The sequence below is a fragment of the Orcinus orca genome, chromosome 8 (genome assembly GCF_937001465.1).
Source record: "Orcinus orca chromosome 8, mOrcOrc1.1, whole genome shotgun sequence".
Lineage (NCBI taxonomy): Eukaryota > Metazoa > Chordata > Mammalia > Artiodactyla > Delphinidae > Orcinus > Orcinus orca.
The window spans coordinates 16088322-16114902 of record NC_064566.1 but is presented as its reverse complement, the minus strand read 5'-3'; the positions used below and the strand labels follow the sequence as shown (position 1 = coordinate 16114902).

Genomic DNA, 26581 nt, shown 5'->3' with positions numbered 1-26581 from the left:
ATCAGTATAGTTATTCTGGTTAACTGTTGCCTAGAGCTCTCTTTTAGAAGGATCTCTCCACTTCAGTGCTGGTCGTGAACAGTAAAAACAGAGAGACCTTGGTTGTCTTGCTGCAGCCCCTATGGTAGTGTTGGGTGCAAAATAGGAGTTCAGTGAATACTTGTTGAATAAATGACCACACAGCAATAACAACTCTTTCTCCTCCATTTATTAACATACTGGTATGTCCCAGGCATTGGGTTAGAGATGTTATGCATATTATCTCATTTAATTCTTATCCCTATTTTATATATAAAGGCGATGAGGAAACTGAGGCTTGTTGGGGTGAAGTCACCCGCATCTTGTTAAGATCTGGTAGTAGTAGAGCCAGGACTGAAACCTGGGTCTATTGGACTCCAAGATCCATCCCCTCCTAGTTCAAAAGCTTAAGACGGGAGGTATTTCTCCCTACTTGTGCTGTTACTTTGGTCTACATTTAAATTTTTTTAAATTTATTTTATTTTTTTGGCTGCATTGGGTCTTCGTTGCTGCATGCGGGCTTCCTCTAGTTGTGATGAGCGGGGGCTACTCTTCGTTGCGTTGTGCATGCTTCTCATTGCGGTGGCTTTTCTTGCTGTGGAGCACCGGCTCTAGGCGTGCGGGCTGCAGTAGTTGTGTTGTGTGGACTCAGTAGTTGTGGCTTGCGGGCTCTAGAGTGCAGGCTCAGTAGTTGTGGTGCACTGGCTTAGTTGCTCCGCGGCATGTGGGATCTTCCCCGACTAGGGCTCAAACCCGTGTCCCCTGCATCAGCAGGCGATTCTTAACCACTGCGCCACCAGGGAAGCCCCTACATTTTCAAAATTCAGTATATTTTGAAATATAGTGAGGTAACATTTTTAAAAATTCATTTTTATTAGCGAACTCTAATAGGTTTTCCATTTCTCTAGGCTTTATATGGGCGCTTGAACTGTATTAGTGTATCCAACTACAAATGTGACCAAAATGTAAACTTACTATAATATTTTCTACTTTGATATGGTAAGGAGATACAGAAGACTTTGTATTATTTCACATATATTAGGAAGCCCAACCATTAGGAAGTGGTTTTTTTTTTATGTCTTTATTGGAGTATAATTGCTTTACAATGGTGTGTTAGTTTCTGCTTTATAACAAAGTGAATCAGCTATACATATACATATGTTCCCATATCTCTTCCCTCTTGCATCTCCCTCCCTCCCACCCTCCCTATCCCACCCCTCTAGGTGGTCACAAAGCACCAAGCTGATCTCCCTGTGCTATGCGGCTGCTTCCCACTAGCTATCTGTTTTACATTCGGTAGAGTATATATGTCCATGCCACTCTCTCACTTCGTCCCAGCTTACCGTTCCCCCTCCCCGTGTCCTCAAGTCCATTCTCTACGTCTGCATCTTTATACCTGTCCTGCCTCTAGGTTCTTCAGAACCCTTTTTTTTTTTTTTTAGATTCCATATATATGTGTTAGCATATGGTATTTGTTTTTCTCTTTCTGCCTTACTTCATTCACTCTGTATGATAGTCTCTAGGTCCATCCACCTCACTGCAAATAACTCAATTTCGTTTCTTTTTATGGCTGAGTAATATTCCATTGTATATATGTGCCACATCTTCTTTATCCATTAATCTGTTGATAGGTTGCTTCCATGCCCTGGCTATTGTAAATAGAGCCGCAGTGAACATCGTGGTACATAACTCTTTTTGAATTATGGTTTTCTCAGGGTATATGCCCAGTAGTAGGATTGCTGGGTCGTATGGTAGTTCTATTTTTATTTATTTATTTATTTATTTATTTATTTATTTTATTCTGCGGTACGCGGGCCTCTCACTGTCGTGGCGTCTCCCGTTGCGGAGCACAGGCTCCGGACGCACAGGCTCAGCGGCCATGGCTCACGGGCCCAGCTGCTTCGCGGCATGTGGGATCTTCCCAGACCGGGGCACGAACCCGCGTCCCCTGCATCGGCAGGCGGACTCTCAACCACTGCGCCACCAGGGAAGCCCCTATTTTTAGTTTTTTAAGGAACCTCCATACTGTTCTCCATAGTGGCTGTATCAATTTATATTCCCACCAACAGTGCAAGAGGGTTCCCTTTTCTCCACACCCTCTCCAGCATTTATTGTTTGTAGATTTTTTGATGATGGCCATTCTCACTGGTGTGAGGTGATACCTCATTGCAGTTTTGATTTGCCTTTCTCTAATGATTAGTGATGTTGAGCCTCCTTTCATGTGTTTGTAGGCAGTGTATTTTTAAACCACCTTGATTTCTTACGTCTGATTAATCTGGAAAAGGTAGCCGGTTGAAGGTGGTCTCTGTGTGGTTACCCATATCTGTTATTATTGTGTTTGTTCAGATGGACTTTTATTCTCTACTAATCTATTGTCATTTGCTCCTCCCGCATGCCCAACCCAGATACCAAAAATCTAATTTCCTAATGACATCATTATCTCTATAGCAGCTGGTTTTGATAAAGGATTCTAAGTCCAGTGAGGTCAGAAGCAGCAGCAAATGAATTTAGAAGAAACAAATCTTGTGTATGTTCTTGTCATTTTTAAAAAGTGTGAGATGTGGAAGTGATTTTTAAACAGTAGTATGATGTAATTTAGAATATATATATTCTAGTATATATTTTATATATTCTAATATATATTCTAATATATATATTCTAATATATATTCTATATATATATCTATATATATCTATATATCTCTCTATATAGAGATATATCTATATATCTATCTATATATCTATCTATATATCTATCTATATATCTATATATAGATATCTATATATCTATATATCTATATATATATTCTATATATATATAATATATTCTAATATAATATATTCTAATATATTCTAATATATATATATAACATTCAGAAATACTCTGTGTATTTTCTGAGTCTAAAGTACTATACATATCAGTATTGGTGTTTAAGAAAGTTCTGGATGGCGAACGTGGAGAGCACTGCTGAACATGGCGCACTGACAGTTCCTCCCTGCGAGGATCTCGCCACCTCCTTCTTTCCACTTACCTGTCGTTGTTCTTGGTCTGTTCTCCATCTGCCTCTGTTCTCCATCTGCCTCACCTCTTCTGTTGAGCTCCTCCCAATCTTGGAACTCCACTGAGAAACTGATGGGAAGTAGTTTATATGTTCATGGTCCTGTGGTGGTTGGAATTCTGAGATTATATGGACATACCTCGTTTTCTGAAAGACATGGTGTGTTACACGAGTTAAAAGGCTTTTTCAGGTCATTGAACAGAAAATATTCAATCTGTCTCTGGTGCCTCACTTGAAGTATTCAAGAAAACTCACTAGTGAACAGATATTTAATGCCAATTTAAAATGCTACCATTTAAGAGGGATTTTCAACTATCTGAAAAATGTTGGAACAACTTGTAGCATTGTTTGGTTTGGTGAATCCTATAGTGAATCCTCTAATATAAGAAGATGGCATTGCATGCACCCATTCTAAATGAGATTAAATTATAATGGAAATATTTCCATCCTTCCCTCCTACCCAAAGCCTGTTTTCTTCCTTTTCCAAGTCCCTGAAAGCTTTCCGCCTGCTGTTTGGCTGTTGCTGCCACCTAATGTCTCAAAATAAAATTGCAATGAGTTTGCCTTTTCCAAAAGATTCACATTATTGTGCAATTTATGGAAATAACTGTTTGAGAGCAACAGTTGTTTTTCTTTAACTCTTAAATAATAGCACCCTGAAGTGATTACTTATTGTGAAGACAATATGGGTAGCATATATTCCGCTAGTAAATGTGGAGCTAATAAAGCAGGAAGGGATTTAAGAGTCCTAGTCCCTAGTAAAGGACAACTTGCTAGTGTGACCTTGACGTGTACTTCCCTTCATAATATCAGGCTCATTGCTCTGAAAGATCTGTTCTAGCTTTAACACCTTTTTCTTTTCTGTGTGTAATTTTGGTTATAAAAGTATAACCCTTATACATGATGCTGTTTATTTCTTTGGGTTAACGTTCTCAGTGTTGACTGTGTTTTCTTTTAGAGTTGTGTTAAATAGATGGTCACGTTTTCACTGTATGAGTAGATAGCTTTGATGGCTTTCCTTTGCTCGATTAACAGAGACAGATCTGAAGATTTTCTGTTGTAAATACAGCCTTACCCAGAGTGACACTTCCTTGCTTGCTTAGTTATGTGTGGGCTTCTTTACCTTGACTTTGGCCTTGTAACCGAAGTTGCAAAGATTGCAAAGTTAACTGTGCTGCTTACAGAGTTCCTGGATATTTTTCTTTAATCCATATCTGGACTTTAAATATTTATAATTACACTATTCAATTTTCTTTACAGTTTTGAAATAGAGCATTAGTATTTCCATGGGCTAGAAAGAGATCTGAAGATAGAAAGTTTTCTAGATACAGGAGAGTGAAAAGAGATGGAGTTTGCTGTATGTGACAGCATTTTCTTTATTTTATTTTTAAAATAATATTTATTTGTTTATTTGGCTGCGCTGAGTCTTAGTTGTGGCACGTGGGATCTTTTAGTTGCGGCATGCAGGATCTTTTAGTTGCGGCATGTGGGATCTAGTTACCTGACCAGGGATCGAACCCGGGCCCCCTGCTTTGGGAGTGTGGAGTCTTAGCCACTGGACCACCAGAGAAGTCCCCGACAGCATTTTCTTGAAATCATGAAGAATGTTACAATTTGGCAAAAATCTTTCTTGAGGATTCTGTCATCTTAAACTGACTTTGTAAAGAATATTTTGTTTATGGATAGTGTTTTAACACATATTTTGGTTGTTGCTGTTTCTCTTAGTAACATTGTAAATAAGACATTCATCCTTTATAATTCTGTAGATGGTTAAGACAAAGTTGAATGAACATAAACCCTCACCTTCAACTAGTTTTGGCTTAATTGTTAACAGATCTTTTATAGAATTGATTCCTAGACCGCTGGTGGGTGGAGAACCTTTTGAATAAAATAAAAATGGATTTGAACCTGCTATTATTTTTTTGTTTAGATACCATCCCTATTCAGATGGGCAAGAATCTGAATTAAATACAGTTTGCTTTGCTAGTGTCCTTTGCCTACAGACTTTTCAGACAGGTTTCAGTGATCTTGTTCAAGCCATCCTGACCGAATTGTACCAGTAAAATCTTGAGACTCAGCCTGAAGTGACTGGCGTACTGCTAAATATAGAACTCTTATTGCTTTGAACTGCTAATTTTGTTAGTCTATTGAAAAAGTTACTATTACTACCATCGGGTTTATCAGGCCCAATTCCTTATAAGCTTGAGCAGAACGACCAGAATTTCATTATCTTTTTGCTGCTGAAACCTTTCCTTTCTGATGCTCTACAGTTTTATTAAACATTGCTGTCAGATTTCTGTTTATTATCCAATTATTACTCACAGTTTTTCCTGAACTGAATACTGAATGAAGGCATAGGATGGCTTTAAAGTACTGGTCAAGAACCTAGCCTCTGAAGTCAAATTTCCTGAGTTTGAATCCTAGCCTTACGTTGCTCTATGCTCTTGCGCAAGTTATTTAACCGCTGTGAACTTCAAGCCTTCCCGCGTATCCCAGATGAGGTCTGGGACAGGCTCCCATAGCACTCTGTACTATGCAATGAAATAATAGTGCCTTTCTCTTCCTACTGGATAGTTTGCTCCATGATGCCAGAAACTGCCTTTTTCTTTATGGTTTTTCTGGTTCCTGACACGTCTTGCACATAGATGAATGGTAAATTTTGTTGAATGATTAAATGAGCTCTCATTTAAGAGGTAAAGAAACTGAGATGTGTATCATGCGTGACTTACCCCAATTCATACATTTTCTGAAACAGTTATAAGTAGAACTCAAGTTTCCGGTCTCCTACATAATAGTACTTTCCACTCTTTCTATTACACTATGAAAATTGAAGATCTAGAGAGGGGTTAAGCAATACCTACAAATAATTGTATTACAGAGGCAGAATACACACATACTTAAAGGGGCTAGGGAAATTGAGAGGCAAATAAAAAGTCCTTTTGCCAGGGGTTGGGTATAGAAAGGCTTAATGAAGGAGGAAACATTTGAACTGTCCCTACAGGTAGATTTTGGACAGGTCACTCTAGACATAAACATTTTATGTAATTGTATGTATCATCTTAGTCTTGGTATCTTTAATCTCTTTTTTTTTCAGTAAATCTCTAAAATGTATATTTTAGCCAGCTAATGATCTTGTCTTATTTCAGTGAACAATGTGGGAATATCATATGAGTATCCGGAATACTTTTTGGATGTTCCTGACTTAGACAGTGTAAGTCGTTCTTTATAGATTATGGTCACAAAAAGAATGCACGTAGATGTGTGTGAGACAATATGGTATAACGTTCAGGCTCTGAGCACTAGAGTCCAACTAACGGCTGAGGTTCACACCCTGGTCCTTCTACTCTACCTGAGTTACCTGGGGAATGACCCAACCATACTTAGTCTCCATCCTCCTGTCTGTAGAATAGGCAGCTTTACAGAGATGTTAGAAGGATTGAATGAGAAAATATTTATCACCTCATTTGTACAGGGCCAGCTTCAATAATAGCTCCAGTTTTTTATTATCACTTTTATTATATCAAAACAGCTCTGTTTAAGTATCAGGATTCTAAACATCAATTTAAAAACCATAAATGTGTTAATATCAATATAAAGCAATATGGTTGATTCAGATAAACTAGCTCTACCAAAATGAAAACTATATCCTTGATACATGTATAATTCTTTAATAAAAACTAGAAAAGCATATCATTGAAGGAATATGTAAATTTTAAAAAATTATTGAAAATCTTAGATTCAATAATTTCTCCTTTCCATGTTAGCAGAGAGGAAACTGCATATTTATTTTAGGTTTAGTATGTCTTTTTGCTTGCACATTTCACTTGTACATATACCTTGAATTTTGTATATTAGTGTGAATTGCTGCATTTGGTAGAAAAGTACTATAACACAGAGTAAAATAAAATCTGCCTCTTTGCCCCAACTCCTCTCATTTTCCAAGTTCTTTATTGTATCTGGGGAAACTTTCAATGCATCTCTGGATCACTTACATATGTATCTAATATGGTTACTTCCATGATCAAATCTATATAAAATTATCAATATTTCTTTTGCAGACCATCAAGAAACTGATAAATGTTAATGTTCTTTCTGTTTGCAAGGTAAGCATCTTCTTTATAAATATGTCATCTTCTTTTGTTTTTTTTCTATTTAAAAACACTGAATCAGTTTGTTCATTTCAGTCAGCTCTTGTTTTGATGTAAGTACATACTCCAGATGAAAGCGATCTATTTCCTCGTGTCTTCAGGAAATAGAACTAAATGCCAAACAGGTGTCTGTATAGTTTTACTTTTTAACAAGTGAACATTTATTAAATGCCTCCTATACGCAAGCACTGTAGTAGGCCCTGGGACTATACAAACTAACTTAGGCTGAAGATAGATTGTTTTACAAAGTTTTCATCTACATGTAATTCATCACTGATAAATTGTTTCCATTCCATATCCCCTGTGGTCTACTTAAGGTGATGAGCTAAAGGTTGTGGGAAAGCATCGTATGGGGAGTGTGGGACCATAGGGTAATGAGAGTGATTTTTATTAGCCACACATGAAAACTACTCTCATTTCTAGTTGCTAGGCATTCATTATAGCCATGTCGCTCGTATATGCCAACAAAAGACACCACAGCTAATATATGATAAAAGGACGAATAGCTAGGAAGTATGAGCATCTGAACACCATTCCCCCCCCCTTTTTTTTTTTTTTTGGTCACACTGTGCGACACGCAGGATCTTAGTTCCCTGACCGGGGATCAAACCCCTGCAGTGGAAGTATGGAGTCCTAACCACTGGATTGCCAGGGAATTCCCATTTCCCCTTCTATTTTAACAGTAACTACAATGAGATATCACACCTTGATTATACATACCAGACCAGAAGAAAATATTGCCTGAGGCAGAATTTCCATACGTAATGTTGGGTAGTTTAAATTTGAACATAGTGTTGGAAAAGCCTAATTATTTTCATTAACTCTTATATACTAACTTAAGAAAACCAAAAAGAATTTAGCTCAAAAGTATTAGAAGTGACCAGATAAATATAAATAAGAACGTAATTATTAATTTTTACTCAATGGTGTAGTCTTGATCCTTTTTTCTATTGTGATATTTAAAAGAAAAGCTCTCCTTGGGTCTTCATTTCCTGAGAAATCATAACCCTTACATGGTTGATTTCAAGTTAAAGGACCCTAAAATCTTAACCCTTGGTCAGCTTTTCATATATGGCCGTGCTTCTCCCTGTGTAACATATATGTTGCTTTTAAAGTATGTAGTTAATTCAGTCTTTATAATTTCAGTCTTTAGCAATATGGTTGATTCAGGTAAACCAGCTCTACCAAAAAGAAAGCTACATTGTTGATGCATGCACACTGTGTAACATTTGGTAGCTTGCTACCTAAAGGCACCTCTAATGAATCATATTGTAATATGACAAATAATTTTATAAAACAAATAATTGCTGTATCTCTTCGTTGTTGTTATTAACCAAGATTTTTTCTCAAGTAGTTTGTGAGGCAAACTATCAATACAAACAGGTGCATCTGTGATTAGCTTTGGATCAAGTCCCACATGCAGAAAATTAATGCTTTTAAAATGTGGTTAAGAGGACTTCCCTGGTGGCACAGTGGTTAAGAATCTGCCTGCCAATGCAGGGAACACAGGTTCGAGCCCTGGTCCGGGAAGATCCCACATGCCGCGGAGCAACTAAGCCCGTGTGCCACAACTACTGAGCCTGCACTCTAGAGCCCGCGAGCCACAACTACTGAGCCCGCGTGCCACAACTACTAAAGGCCGCATGCCTAGAGCCCGTGCTCTGCAACAAGAGAAGCCACCGAAATGAGAAGCCCGCTCGCCGCAACTAGAGAAAGCCTGCGTCCAGCAACAAAAACCCAGTGCACCCAAAAAATAAATTAAAAAAAACAAAGCAAAACAAACAAAAAATGTGGTTAATGTGCATGTATCTGTATAGTTTTAAAGGTATTTCCCTTGGCATACTATGTAAATGTAATCGTTCTTCAATAATCTGTATGAGGTTTCAAGTTAATTAAATAACTCCATCATTTACTAGTTATATGGCCTTGAGTGAATTACTTACCCTCTGTGCTTCAGTTTTTCATCTATAAATTAAGGATGATAATTCTCTTTACCTCACAGAGTTGTTTTGGGAATTAAACAAGGTAATATGTGTAAACCTCTTTAGAATAGTGCCCAGATCATACTAAAGCCTCTAAAAAATGTTTCTATTATTTTGTTAAACTCAGAGGTGATAAAGATTTTTAGTAAACATGTGCAACTGTTACTTTTTTAGCAAGCAAATTATTATTATTATTTTTTTGGCTGCATCGGGTCTTCGTTTTGGCATGTGGGATCTTTTTGTAGCGGCGCGCGGGCTCTTTGTTGCAGCACGCAGGCTTCTCTCTAGCTGTGGCTCACAGGTTCCAGAGCGCACGGGTTCTGTAGTTTGCAGCCTGCCAGCTCTCTCGTTGTGGCACTCAGGCTTAGTTGCCCCGCGGCACGTGGGATCTTAGTTCCCAGACCAGAGATCGAACACACATCCGCTGCATTGGAAGGCAGATTCTTTACCACTGGACCACCAGAGAAGTCCCATAGCAAGCAAATTTTTTGATCAAAATTAATATCACTTCTAGTCTATAGTTTGTTTTATGGTTTTGCCTTTTGAAATGACTGATTTGTACTATTGTTTTGATAATCTTTTCTAATACATTTGACCAAATGCTTAAAAATAATGAGAGTTAGAAAATAATGAGTGTTTTATTATGTACATGTGTTTCATAATATATTGTAATGAGTTAATCATGAAAAATATTTTCCAGTGTTTAAATCGTATTTTATAGAATTGTGGGGTTTTAAAAAATATCTTTATTGGAGTATAATTGCTTTACAATGTTGTGTTAGTCTCTGCTGTACAACAAAGTGAATCAGCTGTATGTATACCTATATCCTCATATCCCCTCCCTCTTGAGCCTCCCTCCCACCCTCCCTATGCCACCCCTCTAGGTGGTCACAAAGCACTGAGCTGATCTCCCTGTGCCATGCAGCTGCTTCCCACTAGCTATTTTATATTTAGTTGTGTATATATGTCAGTGCTACTCTATCACTTTGTGCCAGCTTCCCCTTCCCCTGCTGTGTCCTCAAGTCTGTTCTCTACATCTGTGTCTTTATTCCTGGCCTGCCACTAGGTTCATCAGTACCATTTTTTTAGATTCCATATATGTGCGTTAGCATCCAGTATTTGTTTTTCTCTTTCTGAACTTACTTCACTGTGTATGTCAGACTCTAGGTCCATCCTATAGCATTGTTAATGCTAGCTCCAAATTAGTCTCCTGATAATTTTAATTCCTCTATCAGATAAACTGTGCAAAGTTTTTACTCTAGATACATTAGTATCTTCACCTGAGACCTCCTGCTTGTCAGTACTACTGTGTTTGTGTACCCTTACACTCTAAAACCCTGGCTTCCTCTGTCTCCCAAAACATGCATTTTGGGCTGGCAGTCTACAGAATAGTAGTGATAAAAGGCCAAGGTCCTGACCTTGATCTGTGAGAACCAGTCAGCTTGCTGTGCTCTGCAGTCACACACCGCATCCTTCAAGCAGCATCTGAGCACAGATCAGCGTGTGCTGGTGGTGGTCACCTCATGGCCCTGCTTAAAGATGAGTAGTACAGTGGCGGGAGATGTGGATGAAGCACCACCAGTCCCACAGCACTGGAGAGGATCTTTCAGTTTTCTTTAAAGTAACGATGAAATAATAATCATGCACCAGTCCTAGTATCTTGACAAATTATAAAATGCTTCTCCCACCTCTTTATTCTTCCTCTTCCACTTTCTTTTTTCCCCATGGGCATGGATACTTTTTCCCATGAAATGAGTCAGAGACAAATGCCAACTTATTAAACATCATGCCCTATCATATTGTGAGCCATACTGATGGGAAGTATCACCAACAGAAGGGCTGGATATATGCTTAAAATTTTTATACGTGAACCTCTTTTTGCAAGTCATATCCCATTTACAAAGCACTAAGGGAGTTTGCTATTTAAAACACTTTTTCGTTAAGCCAAATAATCATGCTTTAATTTATCTTTCATGTAAATATGCATTTTCCTGTCCCTTTGTTATAGGTACTTTTAGTGGAAAAACAGTTCAGAATTCTTGATTTATTCATCATGGAATTAGTAACATCTGGAGGACAGCCAATTAGTCTTCACTGTACTATAGGCAGGATCCGGGTCTTTACCATCTCTGTAACACAGTGGACTAGTGATCGTTTAGGTGTGGATATGGTTTGATCAAACAGCAGGAGGTGAGTGGTGTGCGGTGGCCAGAAAAGTAAATTAGGACATGATTGTGCAGGTCGTTGAGTGCTGTGCTCAAGAGGGCAGAGAGCCTTAAAGTAGAAACGAGGTGTGATCTGGTGTACATTTTAGAAAGACAGTTCTAGTGGCAGCGTGGCCTGACAATGTGTATTTTATGGTGTGTGTGTTGATCTTGTACTGAGAAGGGGCATTCACCTTGATGGAGTTCTGTGTCTATCACTCCCAGGTTTAGTGTTCTTTCGTGCTGCTGTGATTTGCCCTGTAGTATATTTTGATGAATTGTGCCTGTTGTCCTTTAGTTGACTGTGTTATGTTGCAGGGCCAGGGCTACATTTTCAGTATCAGTGGCTGTTTGGAGCCCTGGGGTAACTTAAAAGAAGATGAAAATTAGTCTGGCTCTAGAATCTTTTTCTGAAAAGAAGGTTTTCTGGTGGCTGGATATGTGGGGAACCAGGGCATGGATGTCTGCAGCCTAATGCCTTAATAAATGTATCAAAAAAGGCTTATATGAGAAAGAGAACAACCTCTTCTCACCATCAATATTGGTCCAAGTTTTTTCTCCTCACCAAACCACATGATAGGGGCTGACCATCTGAGAAGTGTGCCAGGAAAGATTGGAAAAGTCAGCTTGCCCTTGTGACCTTGGGTTTGTGCACCTAATTTGGAGATATTTCCTGGGTAGGGCCCAGCATCCGGTTGGAAGCCTGTGCTGCCTCATGAGTACTGAATGACCTGGCTTGACCTTCCTTCAGGTCCCGGATTAGTGCTTGGTCCATGTGTTCCCATCCTGTATCAATAGGTCAGATGATAAAAATCTTATCAGTCCCCCATTCCAATAGAGGAATAACAGAAGTGAAATATCCTGACCGAGGGAATTACAGGTCATCAGCAGATGAAGTGGCGATGAGTGGTCCCCAGAATATTGAGGAAGAAATATTAACAAGAAGAGTTGTGACTGTAGACCCCTGATGTTCAATTAAAGAGTCCAGATTAGCTCTCCCAGGCCTTTGTCTCCCCAGTTCCATCTGATTATTTCACTTTTCATCTTATCCAATAATTTAGGATTATTCCTTTCTTCTCTCTCAGTGACTGCTTAACTGGGCTTTCCCTTTACCAGGTTAGTTGAGGTAACCCAAGGGGTATTTAGAAGCCTTGTTGCTTGCTTTACAGTTTTGCTCTCAATACCTTCAGGGTTACATTTAGTCTTGTTCTTATTCCCTGCAGAGCAGGAACGTGCCAAGGTGAGGAGAGCAGTGGTGTGGAAATTCTACATAGGTGACTGATATGGCAGGTAGATCAGCCTTCAACTGGAAGAAAGGTCCTCCTAGCCAGGGCTTTTTTCCTTGTGATTTCAGATGTTCTGTGACTAAAATCTAAGGTAAGGCTTATTTCGCCTCAGGAACAATGACCTTCAGACCAGAAGTGATGGAGTTTAGAGATAATTTTTTAAAATTAATTAATTTATTTATTTATTTTTGGCTGTGTCGGGTCTTTGTTTCTGTGCGAGGGCTTTCTCTAGTTGCAGCAAGCGGGGGCCACTCTTCTTCGCGGTGCGCGGGCCTCTTACTGTCGCGGGCTCTCTTGTTACGGAGCACAAGCTCCAGACGCGCAGGCTCAGTAGTTGTGGCTCACGGGCCTAGTTGCTCCGCGGCACGTGGGACCCTCCCATACCAGGGCTCGAACCCGTGTCCCCTGCATTGGCAGGCAGACTCTGAACCACTGCACCACCAGGGAAGCCCGGAGTTTAGAGATAATTAACCCTCCAGTTATTGAGCTACACGCTTCTACAGTAGTTTCAGTTTTATGCCTGGAAGGGGTTTCCATCTCAGAATATGGAGAGTTTGCAAATGAAATTGTCGTATTGCTATTGGTTATTATTAGAGAAATCATGGAAAATGGGGAACGTGCCACAACTCCAGAGACAGGTATATAGAAGTCCACTTTCAAACAGGTAGCACACTGAGCACCAATCCAAAGACAAGTTCTGAAGCAGATCTTCTTTGCATTGTTTGTTTCTGTTTTGAGATCACTTGTTTTAACATCTGCCACATTCGGTGTTGCCTTCCTTCTCTAGGCCTGACTTTCTTTGATTCCTTTAATGACAGACAGTTTGAGGACCTCAAGGCCCCATAGACTCTACACTCCTTTTCAAATGAACATGGCCCAAACCATATTACCTGCACTTCCCACAGTTTACCTAAGTCTTCTGAAGGTACTGGGCCCTGAAGCTGCAACTGGGCTTGGTGAATACGGCGTACGATAGGGAGTGGCCCTTCCTATACATGGATCCCTTAGGAGATTTCCAGACCATCATTCTGACAAATAGAGGGGATGTCCCAACCTTCTTTATTACCTTTCTTAGAACAGAGAAGGAGGTGGGTGGAGGTGTGACCCAAGGAAAAATTTATTAACGATTTCCACTTACAGTGAAGTACCACTGAGTTTTGTTTGTTTTAGTTGGGAATGGGGAGGAGGAGTATTAAGCAGGGGATCAGAATTTAGTTCTTCCTTCATCAGATAATTAGCCAAAGTGGAAACTTGAAACCACGTCTTATTAGGAGTGGTTGAAAGAACTAGAGATGTTTAGCATGGAGAAGGGACGCGTGATGTCACACGCAGGCACATGTGTGCACGCACACATCTAATCAAGGCTAGTTAGTTCAGCCTCCTAAGTATTTTGCAGATCAACTCACTTCTTATTCCCAGTGATAAAAGGTGAGTTCCCTTCTGATTCTAGGCCAGAGGTTGCAAATCAGTTGTCTGGGCTGGATTTGCCTACCAACATATTTTGATTGGCTCCAGCTCTGTTTTCATATTGGGACATTTCACACCCAAATTTCTAGCTTCTCTTGGGAAAAATCTAAGACTAGGGTAACATAGACCTGAACTGCTGCATGGCAACAAGTGATTAGAGCTGAGTAACAGCTGAGCATGCTGAGTAATTAGGCCTGCACTCTCCAGATTACCACAGTCCCCACTAGTCTGACTTACGCACTCATTTATGTTACCCACCTGGACCTTTTAGACATTGGAGTTCCTGTTCCCCTGTTCAGTAACTCCAAGTATTCAATCTACTCAAACTGAATCATTGCTTGCTTGGTTGAGTTGAAGAATTTGAATCGCTTTGACTAGATCAATCTCTTCCATCCCTATGATTATCTGAAATCAAATCACTTGGAGTATGAGGCCCTTTGCATGCTTTTGAAAAGTCATTTTTTTTTCTCATAATACCACTATGTATTCATTGTACGTCACTTAGCCATAATGCTATGCCCTGCCCATGGGATAGACAATAATAATAAATGTTTGGATGGATGGACAGATGGATGAAAAAAACACAGAAGCGCTTGTTTACTTTTTCTTACATGGATTTGCCACTGGCATGTGACCAGTAGGGGGAGCCCTGTATTAATTTGGAAATCCATCAGAAGAATCTCTGTTCAGCAGTCTAGTTGTATTTAATTTAGGGATTATGCTAAGAATTTATCCCCCCGACTCTGCCCCAAGAATTCAAGTTAACAACAGTAGGAAATTTATAAACTGCAGGAAGGAGAGTATGACCCTCACCATTGCCCCCACCCAGGGCTTTTCAGAACGAAGACATTCCAAGTTAATATCTAGAGTCTTTTAATCCACTTGAAAGCAGCTATCATTAAGCTCTTAAAAATTTCCAAATTTGGGGGCACATTTAGCCCTTAGAGTCTCATAGGAATGGGCTCTTCAGGCACAACCACAAAATGATGGGTTTGCCAAACTACATGACAAGCACTCTTTCCATAATTTTCATCTTAAAAAATGAGGGAGTAGTTGGAGATTGGTTTTAAGGTCCTTTCCAGCTCCAAGTAAAGTTAGTTTATAGGAGAAATGCCTTATAAATGGGTGAAAATGTAAAAATCTCTTTGAGAACTTTAGGAATTATTTTCTCCTACCTAAATCTGTCACTTTTGGAGAAGTCAGCTTATTTGGGGAAAACATAAGTAATAGAAACTCTTAGCATATTATAAAATGCGAAACTTAGAAAAACAGTATGTGATGGCATGTTTGTTCTTTTTGTTTAGAGTTTATAAATTATGGCTTTAGTTTCATTATAATTAATTGGCATTCAGTTCTCTGTTCTGGAAAGTTCTTTTTCTTTTGTTAATTATTTTAACAAAATCAAACCACAATTTATTATAAAAGGAAAAGTTTTTTATGGTGTGGGGCTGAATTTCAGGTTAAGTAATATGGGGTGAGGGGAAATGACAAGGAGGGCTCATAACTTCCACAAAGACTTAAACATTAATAGAGAAGAAAACCAAACAATGCTCAGAGATCTCAAAGCACTCTAAAAACTTTATCTCATTAAGCTTTTCACCCCCTGTGCAGTAAGTATTCTGTTAGCCATACAGGTGAGATTCTAAGAATTTCAATTAAGTTGTATTCTTGGTACCGCAGAGCTCAACTTATACAGTTTGTCAAAGGAAATGTGTGCTGTGTCATTCTAGTGTGACTTCAGTGGAGTTACCACCTCATTTCTCCAAAACAGGCATAGTGTAACATCGTTGTTACTTTACGTAATTCTTTTCGCTATTATACTGTGATTTTAAAATTACTGCTAATGATTCCAGTTGAAAATTTGCTTAAGGCATTTGCATCTGTTTCCTTCTAATTTGTGTGGGTTCATTTTTCAGTTGCTTGAATTCAGATCCTGTTTACTCCAAGCAGGTTTCTCTGGGGTAGAGGGCAGGGCAGAAGTGGACAAAATGGCTATTTGTGGTGTCCTAATTATTTGTACTAATAGCCTGGATTCCTGGGGCTTTGCCCAGATTCTACAGCAAGTTGTTGCACTTCCTATTTATATGTAATGGTGATACAGGTGTCAATATTTGTTTTCTTATTTTACTAAAGTATCTTGAATTTTAATCTTTTCACTTGGGTTTTTAGTTATCTTTTTGAGCACTATTACAGTAGTGTTTTCTCCATACTGTTTTCTCCAAAATATGACCAAACATCACAGGTTACATGATATTAAAAAAAAAAAAATGTATTCCTCATAAAATTTTACTTTTTTTGTAATAATTATCAAAGTTTAGATTATACTTACATTGTTTTGGTCAATTGTACACCTATAATGTTTGAACAAATAAATCTTAAATAAAATTAATCTTAAAAATAATTTGCTTGTAAAAAGAAATTATTTGCTTGTGAAATAATTGCATAATTTGCTTGTGTTGTCAGTTTTCATACCAAACTAAAAAGTGGGAAACTCGGATTGGCTTTTGAGTATAAAATAAGGTTCCTTCTACAAACTCTTGATTACTGATGCCAAAGAAATGAAAAGAAAAAAAGTTTATTCATGTTAATTTCTTTTAGAAATGACACTGATTGTGGGTGCTCTTCTAATTACAAAAGCAATGCAAGCAGTTGCCAAAAATATGATAAATATTCCAGAATACACGATGGATACATTTTAGTATAATGTCTTCAAGGATTTTCTAGGCCAGCCAATGCACTTTAAAAAAACTTTTATTTATTTTTTTTATACAGCAGGTTCTTATTAGTTATCCATTTTATACATATTAGTGTATATAGGTCAATTCCAATCTCCCAATTCATCAAGCCAGTGCATTTTTGAGTCAGGTTATCTCAACTGAATGATCTAATAATACTGATTTTGATTTTGTATGAAGTAAATCAGCCTCTTATTTATTACCCAGCCAGGATATACGTAGTTGTGGCAATAAATACCAGTAGATATTTCACTCTTGAGTAGAATATGTGGTGTCCCTAAGAGGAATTGTAAATTGAGCTATTGTTGGTGAAGACTCATTTATCTTTGTATATGTGTATACTCTATGGCCAGCTTGCATACAAAGTGATGTGATATCTTGGTATGAGATAACATATAGTGACCTTTCTCCCTTTGATTTTAGACATCTAGGACTTTTTTGTGGTAAGGATTGTTGAAACCATCACTAAAAAGTATATATAGAGAGGAAACATTTGTTTTTTTTTCTTCTGCAAGAATTTAAAGCTCCCATTGTTGTAGAGGTACTATTACAGGACTTTTATCTACTTTTTAAGAAAGAATTAAATTTAAATTGTTTGCTGTATACTTTTGGAAACCTCCTCAACATAGAAGAAAACAAGTAAAGAAGTCATGTTTACTACTAGTTTTCTAATATTCTCAACCACTGAACTTACAAGTTATGGTAACCTTATTTTAGCGGTATCTTAAGAGGAACAAACATTTTCCTAGTACAGCAAGTATCACCTGCAGGTGGCCTAAAATAAGCATATTGAGTTAACTCCAGAAACAGCCTATAGGCTGTGAGGTGGAGTTCAGATAGATAGTGAGATTTCACAGAAACACTTGGTGTGTGGTATAAATAACCAGATATCAAGATACCAATTGATGCATATAAAGTAAAATGAGAATACTAATAGCTTAATTTAAATATCCTTTGTAAAACTTGATGTTAAAGAGAATTTAGGGGCTTCCCTGGTGGCGCAGTGGTTGAGAGTCCGCTTGCCGATGCAGGGGACACGGGTTCGTGCCCCGGTCCGGGAAGATCCCACATGCCACAGAGCGGCTGGGCCTGTGAGCCATGGCCGCTGAGCCTGCACGTCCGGAGCCTGTGCTCCGCAAGGGGAGAGGCCACAACAGTGAGAGGCCCACGTACCGCAAAAAAAAAAAAAAAAAGAATTTAATTTGATGTTAACGTAGTGAACCCTCTCTACTTAAACACAGAATATTGAGTTACTTGTGTACACATAGCCAGATAAAGAAGGCTTGAAATTGAATTTATTATGACGTGTATTCTGAGTAGAAGGAAAGATAATTTAAGTATAAATAAAGGCATTAATCAATTTTTAAAAAGCCGGCAGATTTCAGGTTAACTCTTCTTAGACTTTTCAGTGTTGTTATATTTGATAGATCCGAGAAGATGGTCTATTTTATGGCAAGGAGAAATTATGTAGAGTCAGAATTTAAGAGGAGAAACCAATGAACAGTGCAAAAGAATATAGCTTTTTCATGAGTGGATTTCTGTTTTTGCTGATGAATCATTTGGTCATTGAGCATTCCAACAAGTATTTCTGGCCCTTTAATAGCCAGGTACTGAAAACACTGCTTCTTCCTTTGGGATAAGTTCTTAAAACTTCTTGAGTTTTAATTCACCTGTATAAAGAATATATTTTAGTGCTCGCTTCAGCAGCACATATACTAGAATTGGAGTGATACAGAGAAGATCAGCATGGCCCTGTACAAGGATGACATGCAGATTTGTGAGGTGTTCCATATATATATATATATTTTTTTTTTTTTTTTTGCGGTATCATGTTGTATACCTTAAACTAATAAAAAGTTATATGTCAAGTTATATCTCAGTGAGATGGGGAGAAAAAAGACTATATTTTGAAGTTGTCCACACATTGATGACCATCAAGGCTGATTTATTGTTTAGCATGCTGTTGATATAATTTTGTAAGTCAGATTATATCTTATGGGGTTTTATTTCGTCTCTGTTCATTTCCTGTATAATCTTTGCCATTCAGAAAGGAGACATTTAATATATGACATGCACAGTGTAAGGAAAAAATAGCTCCCAATGTGTGCATTTGTATTCCCTTAATATCCCAGCTTAAGGTGATATTTCTTATTGGACTGTATGTATGTGTACATAATATGTAATGTGTAAATGTATATCTTGGGGAAAAACCTGAGTTGAACTTTAAAACTCTGCACGACTGCTTATTAAATATTCAAATGGTACTGAGATCCCTGGTCAGAATAAAGGAGTCCATCAGCAGATCTTGTAGACTTTCCTGGTAGTTCTCCAGATTGATCAGTGTCTACAGATCCCATCCCTTCTCTCCTTTTGTGTAGGAAAGCTGAACAGTTAGTGGCTACCCCTGTCAACTCTACTTATCTACTTTGCACTTAACAAGTCTCATTTCCTTACTGCAAATGCGCTTGTGCATGCGCACACGCATACACACGCACAAGCACGCGCGCGCACACACACACACACGCCTACCCCTAGGTGAGAACATTTTTATTATCAGTCTTCTCCTTCCTCATCCTGTTTCTAGTGATCTCCGGACTTCGGGGAACTGCATAATAGCTTCTTTTCACAAAATGCTTGGGGACCTCTTTATAATACATTAGCTAAGCATTATGGTCCCCTGATGAAATGTACTAAATAAAAAAATGTTTTCAGATACGGCTAAGAATGCATATAATCTATCCTTACAAAGAAAATCCTCCACAACTGATACCATGCCTGATGTACATCTGCTTGTAATACTAGCATGGGAAGCTGTCTGTGACGTAGTATGATATGCACATTGCATGACGTATATAATAGGATGCACATATTTTTACTTCTTTGTGTATTTCATCCATTCAACAAAAACTTTTTTTATATGCGTTAATTCTATAGCATATTGTAATTTCCTGCAGCTGTTTGCATTCTATTCCCTTGATTAGAATTTTTTTTCTGCCTATTGAACTCTTATTTATTCTTTCAGAACTTAACTGAACCGTAATCTGTGAAGCTCTACCTGTTTCCCCAGTCGTAACTAGTCCCTCTCCTAAGTGTTGGTGCCCTCTGTCCTTACTCCTATTGTCCCACTCATAGCATTGTCATGTAATGATTTATTTATATAAATATCTGTTCTCCTGCTCAGTCGTGAGCTCCCATCACCCAACCCTGATTCAAGTAACTAACATGTCTTCTACTGAATGGAAGAATGCCTGTTTATTACTTCACATTGCTCCAGGCCATGAGTTGATATGCATAGAGCATTTTGAGAACTCTTTTATTTCCTGTGTCTGATAAAGTAACATAAAATGTATTTTGTGATTCCAGTTCTTTAATTCTTATCCATATGCTTATTGAGATTTTTTTAAAAAACTTTATCGAGGGATAGTTTATATACTCTAAAATTCATCCATTTTAAGTGTACGATTGAATGGTTTTTAGTAAATTTACACAATCTTGCAATCATCATGGCACTCTAATTTTAGAACAATTCTTTTACCTTAAGAAGCTCCCAGTTGAGGCACTTCAAAATATTGCTGGTACCGTCCAGAAATTTCTGTGTGGTGAGTTGAATTGGATGACCTCAAAATGTGTCACTGTTTTTGGCTCTAAACTGTGTTGGGCACAACATACTTAAGGGAGGCCTAGATACTTAGTGGTGCTGTGTCCTGAAAGAAGAGTGCACGCTGGCAATAAGGGACATAATTTCCTTTCAGGGGCTTACTCCGTGGTGCACTCTGTGCTAGGTCCGTTATGTACATCACCTTATATGAAATTCAGAATATAATAAGCTGTGATGTAGATGCCTTCTTCATTTAATACATAAGGACTGCAGAGGAGGATAAGAAACAAACGAGGTCACATGGCTAGGAAGTGGAAGGGCTAGGATTAGCTCTTTGGCCTGACTACATACCACATTGCCTTAAGCATTCAGCAGCTATTGCTACATGTGGAGTGATTTCTATACTCCTATAAAAACATAAATCTTAGGAAACATGTAAGCCGATTTGAAGAGTTGTTATTTAATCTGAAAAGAGAAGAGCTGACTGTGTTGACAGGATAAACTTTGAACTCAGCTTTTTCTTTGACTTGGTTCCATACAGTTTTTGGGGTTTCCTTTTTTTTTTTTTTGGCTGCGTTGGGTCTTCGTTGCTGTGCGCAGGCTTTCTCTAGTTGCAGTGCACAGGCTTCTCATTGCGGTGGCTTCTCTTGTTGCAGAGCACGGGCTCTAGGCACGCGGCCTTTAGTAGCTGTGGCTCGCAGGCTCAGTAGTTGTGGCGCACAGGTTTAGTTGCTCCGTGGCGTGCGGGATCTTCCTGGACCAGGGCTTGAACCTGTGTCCCCTGAATTGGCAGGTGGATTCTTAACTACTGTGCCAACAGGGAAGCCCAGTTCCATACCGTTTGGTCTGAGGGTGAGTGGGCACATTCTGACTTGAGTCAAGCAGACCTAGAAGAGCGAAGAAATAGGGTCGTGTTTTAACAAACTATAAAATATTGAAGCCATTTGGGCTGTCAGCAGAATTTCTGATTGAGTTTGCTTTGGGGATTGTTTCTCTTTTAAGTCATAAAATGTTAACACTGGTTGGTCTTTAACAACTCACAAGGTCAGTTATGTCAGTTAGAATATTGGTTTGGCTGCTGTAGCAGAGGTTTAGTAATGGCTTAAATAAAATAGAAGTTTATTTCTCTGTCAGATAAAAGGCTAGGTGGGTAAGCAGTGTTTGGCATAAGAGCTCCACAATCATTAGAGATCCTGCCTCTTTTTATCTCACTGCTCTGCAACCATTAGCACATGGCTTTCACCTTGGGGTCTAGGATGGCTGCTTTAGCTCCTTCCATCACATCTACTTTCTAGCCATCAAGAGGAGGAACAGGCACAGAGGAGGACATGTATTTTTTTCCTCCTTTAAGGGTCTGACCAAGAAATTGCATGTATTACTTGTCATCTTATCAGATAGAACATAGTTATAGGGCCACATGCCCTGTGAGAGAGAATGCAGAAAATACAGTTTTTATGGCCGGCATATCCAACTGAAAATTCACTTGTTATATTAAGGAAAGAATGAATGTTGAGAGACACTTGGCATTCTTTGCCCCATCCTTCTATGAAGATGAGTTTAATATGAGAAGCATAGAGGGACTTCCCTGGCGGTCCAATGCTTAAGACTTTGCGCTTCTACTGCAGGGGGCACGGGTTCCATCCCTGGTTGGGGACCTAAGATCCCGCATGCAGTGTGGCGCAGGCAAAAACAAACAAAGGAAACCCAGAAAACGCAAGCGCAGACTTATATGTAAGAAGGAGGGAGATAGGGGACGCTTCAGGCCAAACTCTTTCTTAGGGTCTCTCCTTTTTTAATCTGGAAGATTTGACCAAATCTAGATACTTCGGTTGAAATGATTCCCCTAGGCTTTGAAGACACCACTTTGTCTGTTTAGAAGTTGGCGGTGTGTTAGTCTACCTTTTATGACGCAGTGTCAGTTTGAATTCGTGTTCTTCCTGGAGAAGTGTACGCAATGGCCCCATGGTTGATATCTGGGTTGGGAGTACTACAGAGCACATTCTATGCTGGTCAAGTCTGGATGCATTTTCTTTCTTCAAAATGTTTCTAGGGAAAAAATTCTCTGCTCGTCAGAATGCTGTTTTAATTAAGACATTATTCAAGATAGAAAGCTTAAAGTTCCTATGGTTGGCATGCATGCAAACTTTTCTGTAACAAAACAGCATTTGTTTCTTAGAGAACTGATGATATTCTGGAGTCCAGAGTTCATACTCCAACCTCAGTACTTAACTATGACGTGGCCTTGACTAAGCCAGTGGATGTCTTAACTTTTCTTAGTTAATAATATCTTAAAACAGAGTTCAGAAGTACTTTCTCCATCATAGTATATGTGTGTAGTCAACAACTATGAAGTCCTTTAAGAATGTGGGTATCCATGGAATTTTCTTGCAGTCCAGTGGTTAAGACTCCATGCTTCCACTGCAGGGGGTGTGGGTTCTATCCCTAGTCTGGGAACTAAGATCCTGCATGACTTGCAGTGCGGCCAAAAATAAAAATAAAAAAATTAAAATGCTGGTGTCCTTGTTTTCATTGTTGGTTATTTGAGATGACAGATAACTTCAACTTTCTTTAAGTATGCGTTTTACTCACAGTTAGCTTGAGCCACAAGAGAAATACATGTGAAGATAGACCTAATACTTGCCAACATGTCACTTTATGGCATTCTTCTAAAGGCATTTTTGATAGGAAAAGGTTATTTTATCTCTTGAGATTAAAAAGCTTGAGTAAGTTTGGTAGGCAGGATATTTCTTGTGATAACATATGTCCTTTTCTGAGAATGTATTTTGGGAGACATAGATTTCACCATAAAGCCTTAATTGTTTGAAGATCTGCATGTCACTATTACATTTCAGGCAAGACTAATTTTAGCCAAGTTCACTGAAAATATTTACAATATTATCTCCAGTAATTTCATCTGATTCCTTTTTAGCACGCTTGCCGCCGGCAAATTATACAGAGTGTATCAAATAACTGCTGTCTGTAGAAGTGGCGAGTGGTTTCGTGATTCCCTCCCTGTTTGTGTGGGTGAGTTCTCTCCACTGTCTCTGTAGCCTGCATCCTCACTGATGTTTTGTTTTTCTCTTTTGCAGATGACATGGTTGGTACTGCCTGGCATGGTAGAAAGGTGAGTCATAAGCTCACACACAAGCACTAGAGCAACAGAGCTCATGGTTATTTATAGGGGAGAATCCTTACTTTGAAAAATTCATTAAAGTGACTAATGAGCTCCTCCATGTCTTAGTGACAGAGTAATGTGCCAGGCGAGTCAAACGGTGGAGCATGAGTCATCTGGTGGTGGAGGCCTTTTCCACTCCATTCCCTTTTTATTTCCCTCTCCAGGGTTGTGTGGTTCCTTTACATCAGGATTTAAAAGTCTGCTTGAGTCACCATCACTAACTCAATTGCCTGCTGTTCTGAGGGGGCGATGGAGTTGCTAGGATATTCCCGGGAATACCTTCCTAAAGCTTTATGCTCTCAGAGCCCAAATCAGTGGACTTTCATGCAGCGAGACCCCATCCATCCTCTGGTGTTTTCTGTTCTTACTGGGAGAATGGATGTATGAGGGACTTGGGCATGTTAGAAAGTGATTATAAGATGTCAGCCCCCACCCTTGCCCTTGGAGGAAGAGGCTGTGTCCTCTAGCCCCAGCTGTGTTCCAGTTTGAATGGGGTTCCACTAGGATATGCTAGATGTCTTCATTTTTATTGAGAAATGTGTTGCTGAGTCCTTACATTTGAAATAGCATGAAGTGTCAGATGGTAATTAAGCTCTGTTCCTCCCTTAGAGAAGCCTGAGTGATGGCTAAGCTTTCCAAGAAAACCTGTTGCAAAGAGCTGGGCTTGCTTGGTCATTTGCTAAATTTAGGGCTTCACAGTCATCCTTCCTCTGCAAAATAGCTTTGAGTTTGGAAGAGATCCAAAGGAGTCACAGCTTTGCAAAGGGGAGACCCAGGGACCCTACTTCTGTGAAGAAACCTCCATGACCAGCTTTAGGCAGGGTTTACAGCTCATGTTTGTTGATTCCATGTTATGTGCCAGGTGTTGGATGAGAACTTGATATTTGTTTGCTCATTTAACTCCGATAGCCTCCCACCATCCTACAAATGAGGACACTGAAGCTAGGAATCCATTTTGTTTCGCAGCTACTTTGTAGCAAGGCTCTTTCTTTGTAATGCATTTTACATGTGGTTTTGTATATTTTAATTGCTTTATTTGAGTAAAATTCCCCTTTAAAACCTTTAAACTACTTATTGATGGCTACAGTGGGAGTGTGCCCCTAATGGTCAGGTATGGAAGTGATGGTGGTCAAACCAGACCAGAATCCTAGAAGATTACAGAGAATTAGGGCAGACAGCGTAGAACTCAAGAGGGATGAAGTTTGGGTCATCATCTTAATTCTAGTTTGGATATCTGCAAGTGACACAGTATTAATTCAGGTTAGTACATTCCATCCATTAAAGAAGAAATTTATATACCACAGAGGTACTGTAAAAGGAATTTTTAAGTGTGTTGGTAAAAATCATATCAAAAGAGATACTGGTTATGACCAGGAAGAATTAGATTCAAAGAGTCGGAGAATTTCAGTACTGTAAAATTAATTGAGACCAACCCCCCCTCATTTGACATAAAAAGTGATATCCAAAGAAACTGAGTGCCATGAGGCTACATAATTAGTTAGTAAGTGATACAGACACAAGGTGCTCACACCTCTCTCTGTAGACCTAGCAGCCACGATCACAGTTGTAGCTGGAGCCTTAGATAAAGACAAAGAATGCAAAGGAAAGGATCCATCTGTTTCAACAGGCATTCACGGAGTAAAGTTTATCACAGAAGATGAATTGGATCCTTGCCTTTAAGAAATCAAATTGATTTTACACGGGGGTTGCGAAATGATCTGGTGGAAAGCCATCATAGGCTAGGTATTGAAACTGATGTCACAGGGGTGGTTGTGGCACCTGCTAAGAACTAGTCAGAAATGTAAGTGGGTTTTATAAATCGGTGCTTTTGGATAGGAGAAGGAACAGCTATGTCTGCTTGAGTTAAAGGAGTTACTTGTTATATTAGTCAAGGCAGGCTAACTGCTATAACAGACCACCCCAGAATCTCAGTGGCTTAACACTCTAAAGGTTGATTTTCCCCTCACGTCACAGTCTGGTGTGGATCAGCGATTGGGGCTCTGCTCTACCCAGTCATCCAGGGATCTCAGGCTCCTTCCATCTGGGGTGAAGGTGGTCCACTCTTCTCTTGGGCCTTGTGGTTCTCTGCAGAAACATCTGCATGCAGCCAGCAGATGAGGGAAGAGAGAGGAAGGATGATTTTATGGGTGGTTTCATGGGCCAGGCCTAAAAGTGGTGTCCCTCACTTCTGCCCTCATCCTATTGTCTAGAACTCAGTCACAGGCTACAGCTAACTGCAAGGGAGGCCAGAAATGTCATTAGCTGTGTGCCCAAGAAGAAAGAAAGACTCTGAGTTCACAGATCACCTGAAAGCATTCTTACTGACATATTACAAGTGATTTGTTTATAGCCTGCCCTTTACACCATCCCCAAATGGCGTAACTCTGGTTGGTTACCATACGTAGGTTTCATATCTCCATTGAGGAACAGCAGGGTTCTTTGTTGTTGTGGGTTTTTTCCCCTTTCACTGATTCTACTTCTGATGTATGCGATTTTCCAAACTCTCTAGAACTATAGCCTAGGGCCAGCTGACTATCACTAAACAAGTCTCTATAATCAAACTAAGGTATTATTATCATACAAGTAAAAAGTACATAATTATGTTATAGAGGAAACTTACTCTTTCCACTTCCCTGGAATTATAAACATTTTGTACAGCTGGAGCCAGGAGGTGGTTGCCATAACAACCATGCAAAAGCTAAAAATAGCCCCTTTCATACTGTATTGCTTAAGGTGGAATTATGACATGTTATGGTGTTTTAGGGCAGGCAGTTCTCTTTCATGTGGGAAATGTTTGCAAACTTTCTTCCACAAAGCAATATTTGTATAATGTATTTGGATCGCTGGTTCTAATTATATATCTGACCTTCGTGATCCAGGATTCTTTTCTGACATGGAACCCTGTTTTGA

The 26581-nt window shown here is 39.1% G+C and overlaps 1 protein-coding gene and 1 non-coding gene across 3 annotated transcripts in view; both read left to right on the top strand.

Annotated features, from left to right (window-relative positions):
• The window catches only part of HSD17B12 (hydroxysteroid 17-beta dehydrogenase 12), a 172877-nt gene that overhangs the window by 114624 nt on the left and 31672 nt on the right, over positions 1–26581 (top strand). For both annotated transcript variants that reach the window (XM_049713177.1, XM_004264026.4), the window contains exons 5-7: positions 6223–6287; positions 7135–7179; positions 23586–23620. In XM_049713177.1, the coding sequence (XP_049569134.1) occupies positions 6223–6287; positions 7135–7179; positions 23586–23620 (145 nt within the window). The remainder of the gene's footprint in view (positions 1–6222; positions 6288–7134; positions 7180–23585; positions 23621–26581) is intronic.
• On the top strand, positions 18590–18695 carry LOC117199033 (U6 spliceosomal RNA). Its single transcript, XR_004480221.1, has one exon. It is a non-coding gene; the product is annotated as a U6 spliceosomal RNA (small nuclear RNA).